The following is a 5,149-nucleotide window of genomic DNA, read 5'->3' as shown; positions in this document are numbered from 1 at the left end:
GGAGGAGACAGATAGCGGGGGGCGGGGGGGGGGGAATTCGGAAGTTGCACATTTCTCTATACGGCGTCTCTGGGAGCTTTTTACACTTTGTCACAAATCCATCAAAACGGTTTTGTTGGCGGATTTTGTCGGTTTAGTAAACACAACGCCCAATTCCTTCACCGAGAATGTCGCGGAGACGCCACGCGGCGCCAAACCTTTTATATGAAACCGTCTCAGATTCAGCGGCTGGAAGATGAACGAGGATTTGTTATACTTCAGATTTTATGTAACGCAGAATTCCGAGTCCAACTACCAACTCACCCGGCACAGAAGGTCCTCATAGACGGTCCTCATAGACGGTCCTCATAGACGGTCCTCATAGAAGGTCCTCATAGACGGTCCTCATAGAAGAAAAGTTTCGCCACGCTTACACGTCTGTTGTCGTTGTCCCCGGTGGCAGCTCCAGCACTGATATCTCATGTCGGAGGACTGACACCAGATGGATGAAAATCTTCTACAAAATGTTATCAAATATTATAAACTTTCTGCCGCAAAAAGAAATCCCAGCGCCGGACTCAGCGACAAAAGCGCCATCATCACACAACGGGATAGAGATGACACTCACTAAAGGAACCGAATTCACTGATATCAGTGCCGGGTTACATTGTATGCAGTCTATATAGAATATATCAGTGCCGGGTTACATTGTATCCAGTCTATATAGAATATATCAGTGCCGGGTTACATTGTATGCAGTCTATATAGAATATATCAGTGCCGGGTTACATTGTATCCAGTCTATATAGAATATATCAGTGCCAGGTTACATTGTATCCGGTCTATATAGAATATATCAGTGCCGGGTTACATTGTATCCGGTCTATATAGAATATATCAGTGCCGGGTTACATTGTATCCAGTCTATATAGAATATATCAGTGCCGGGTTACATTGTATGCAGTCTATATAGAATATATCAGTGCCGGGCTACATTGCATCCAGTCTATATAGAATATATCAGTGCCGGGTTACATTGTATGCAGTCTATATAGAATATATCAGTGCCGGGTTACATTGTATGCAGTCTATATAGAATATATCAGTGCCGGGTTACATTGTATCCGGTCTATATAGAATATATCAGTGCCGGGTTACATTGTATCCAGTCTATATAGAATATATCAGTGCCGGGTTACATTGTATGCAGTCTATATAGAATATATCAGTGCCGGGCTACATTGCATCCAGTCTATATAGAATATATCAGTGCCGAGTTACATTGTATCCAGTCTATAGAGAATATATCAGTGCCGGGTTACATTGTATCCAGTCTATATAGAATATATCAGTGTTAGGTTACATTGTATCCGGTCAATATAGAATATATCAGTGCCGGGCTACATTGTATCCAGTCTATATAGAATATATCAGTGCCGGGTTACATTGTATCCAGTCTATATAGAATATATCAGTGCCGGGTTACATTGTATCCAGTCTATATAGAATATATCAGTGTTAGGTTACATTGTATCCGGTCTATATAGAATATATCAGTGTTAGGTTACATTGTATCCAGTCTATATAGAATATATCAGTGTTAGGTTACATTGTATCCGGTCAATATAGAATATATCAGTGCCGGGCTACATTGTATCCAGTCTATATAGAATATATCCGTGCCGGATTACATTGTATCTAGTCTATATAGAATATATCAGTGCCGGGTTACATTGTATCCAGTCTATATAGAATATATCAGTGTTAGGTTACATTGTATCCAGTCTATATAGAATATATCAGTGTTAGGTTACATTGTATCCAGTCTATATAGAATATATCAGTGTTAGGTTACATTGTATCCAGTCTATATAGAATATATCAGTGTTAGGTTACATTGTATCCAGTCTATATAGAATATATCAGTGTTAGGTTACATTGTATCCAGTCTATATAGAATATATCAGTGTTAGGTTACATTGTATCCAGTCTATATAGAATATATCAGTGTTAGGTTACATTGTATCCAGTCTATATAGAATATATCAGTGTTAGGTTACATTGTATCCAGTCTATATAGAATATATCAGTGTTAGGTTACATTGTATCCAGTCTATATAGAATATATCAGTGTTAGGTTACATTGTATCCAGTCTATATAGAATATATCAGTGTTAGGTTACATTGTATCCAGTCTATATAGAATATATCAGTGTTAGGTTACATTGTATCCAGTCTATATAGAATATATCAGTGTTAGGTTACATTGTATCCAGTCTATATAGAATATATCAGTGTTAGGTTACATTGTATCCAGTCTATATAGAATATATCAGTGTTAGGTTACATTGTATCCAGTCTATATAGAATATATCAGTGTTAGGTTACATTGTATCCAGTCTATATAGAATATATCAGTGTTAGGTTACATTGTATCCAGTCTATATAGAATATATCAGTGTTAGGTTACATTGTATCCAGTCTATATAGAATATATCAGTGTTAGGTTACATTGTATCCAGTCTATATAGAATATATCAGTGTTAGGTTACATTGTATCCAGTCTATATAGAATATATCAGTGTTAGGTTACATTGTATCCAGTCTATATAGAATATATCAGTGTTAGGTTACATTGTATCCAGTCTATATAGAATATATCAGTGTTAGGTTACATTGTATCCAGTCTATATAGAATATATCAGTGTTAGGTTACATTGTATCCAGTCTATATAGAATATATCAGTGTTAGGTTACATTGTATCCAGTCTATATAGAATATATCAGTGTTAGGTTACATTGTATCCAGTCTATATAGAATATATCAGTGTTAGGTTACATTGTATCCAGTCTATATAGAATATATCAGTGTTAGGTTACATTGTATCCAGTCTATATAGAATATATCAGTGTTAGGTTACATTGTATCCAGTCTATATAGAATATATCAGTGTTAGGTTACATTGTATCCAGTCTATATAGAATATATCAGTGTTAGGTTACATTGTATCCAGTCTATATAGAATATATCAGTGTTAGGTTACATTGTATCCAGTCTATATAGAATATATCAGTGTTAGGTTACATTGTATCCAGTCTATATAGAATATATCAGTGTTAGGTTACATTGTATCCAGTCTATATAGAATATATCAGTGTTAGGTTACATTGTATCCAGTCTATATAGAATATATCAGTGTTAGGTTACATTGTATCCAGTCTATATAGAATATATCAGTGTTAGGTTACATTGTATCCAGTCTATATAGAATATATCAGTGTTAGGTTACATTGTATCCAGTCTATATAGAATATATCAGTGTTAGGTTACATTGTATCCAGTCTATATAGAATATATCAGTGTTAGGTTACATTGTATCCAGTCTATATAGAATATATCAGTGTTAGGTTACATTGTATCCAGTCTATATAGAATATATCAGTGTTAGGTTACATTGTATCCAGTCTATATAGAATATATCAGTGTTAGGTTACATTGTATCCAGTCTATATAGAATATATCAGTGTTAGGTTACATTGTATCCAGTCTATATAGAATATATCAGTGTTAGGTTACATTGTATCCAGTCTATATAGAATATATCAGTGTTAGGTTACATTGTATCCAGTCTATATAGAATATATCAGTGTTAGGTTACATTGTATCCAGTCTATATAGAATATATCAGTGTTAGGTTACATTGTATCCAGTCTATATAGAATATATCAGTGTTAGGTTACATTGTATCCAGTCTATATAGAATATATCCGTGCCGGATTACATTGTATCTAGTCTATATAGAATATATCAGTGCCGGGTTACATTGTATCCAGTCTATATAGAATATATCAGTAGAGTATATCATATATATAGTATATCATGTAGAGTATATCAGTGCCGGGTGTCCGGTGCGCGGTGCGCGGTGCGCGGTGTGCGGTGTGCGGTGTGAAATGGTATGTAATCACTCTATGACAACTTACAGAAACTTGAATCCCTATATGTCAGGCACGATGTGCATTCCCTCTCTGTGCCTCTAGATCATTGGAAGGTAACTGGCGGATCTCCAGCTCTCGTGGCACTACAAATCCCAGCAAGCTTTGCCAACCAAAGAGTTTATATGGTCGGGCTTGCAATGCATCCTGGGACTTGTAGTTCCACAGCTGCTGGTGGTCAATGGGTTGTCTTGCCATATGAAGGAAAGGGTTACAGAAACTGAGTTCCTTCTCCATGTATCTTTCCATACACACAGAACCGAAATCTTAGACTCAGAAATCTATCATTTTGGGGTCACACAGTATCCCATCCCCCCGTGACCCCTCAGAGCCCCATTCTCAGCACCAGCCAAGCTCCTACCTGTCAGGGTCAGCCTCCGGCAGCTCCTGGGGGGCCGTTGGTGCCTCCTGTGCCCCCGTCTCCTCTTCTTTGTCCACCTTCTCCTCTGTGCTGGCTTTGGGGGTCTCTTCGCTGGCCTGTAAGTGCTCTATAATGTTCTGCTGGTGCCAGGACGGGATGGCTCGGTGCTGATGGACAGGGGTTGGTCCTGGCACGGGGGTCAGGATGTTGTGGACGGGGCTGTTGCTTTTCTTCAGTCCATTCCTGTCCCGCGAGTGGCTCTTCAGCCTATTGTGGACGGGGGTCCCTCTGTGCTCATATCCTTCCTGCTGGATGCATCCTCCGGAGCCCGGAGAACCCTGAGACGGGTGGCTGAACCATCTCCAGCGCAGCCTGAGGATCTGCTTGACATCAAAGTCCTTCTTCCCAGACACAGACATTGTGCGACGTGCGATGTGGACGAACCTGCAGACGATTCCGGCGGCTCCCGGATTAATTCAGCTCCTCTTTGCCTCTTGCATCAGAGCAGCAGATTGTGGCAGGTCTGTCAGTGTGCGAAGCATGCTGCTTGCACCTCCAACCCATGCTAAGCGGCGACTGCCACTGCTGCTGCTAAGAGTGGAGGTGGGACAGCGCGCTGCCTGGGGATGAGGTCACAGCGAAAACAAGTAAATCAGCTTATTAGGGGGAAAGACCCCCACAGGCAGCTGCTGGGCTCAATGACTGAGACGCTCTCATACCTAGCTCAGCCCCATATCATCTCCTCCTGAGAGCTCGTGCTGCAATTTACCATGATAGCAAAACGCATCAGATCCCAGCAGGTCTAGCTGTCGTTGG

General features: G+C 39.6%; 1 protein-coding gene across 1 annotated transcript in view; it reads right to left on the bottom strand.

The window, feature by feature from the left end:
- The window catches only part of LOC108799385 (kelch-like protein 4), a gene marked incomplete at its 3' end in the record, with an annotated part of 82,504 nt that extends 77,392 nt beyond the window's left edge, over positions 1–5,112 (bottom strand). The window contains exon 1 of the mRNA XM_018571250.1: positions 4,334–5,112. Coding sequence (XP_018426752.1) covers positions 4,334–4,752 — 419 coding nt within the window. The remainder of the gene's footprint in view (positions 1–4,333) is intronic.
- Between the last annotated feature and the right edge of the window lie 37 nt (positions 5,113–5,149).

The sequence above is a fragment of the Nanorana parkeri genome, unplaced genomic scaffold, assembly GCF_000935625.1.
Source record: "Nanorana parkeri isolate BGI_ZX_2015 unplaced genomic scaffold, ASM93562v1 scaffold1711, whole genome shotgun sequence".
Classification (NCBI taxonomy): Eukaryota; Metazoa; Chordata; class Amphibia; order Anura; family Dicroglossidae; genus Nanorana; species Nanorana parkeri.
Note: the sequence above shows the minus strand (reverse complement) of the source record. Positions and strands in the feature narration are given on the sequence as shown.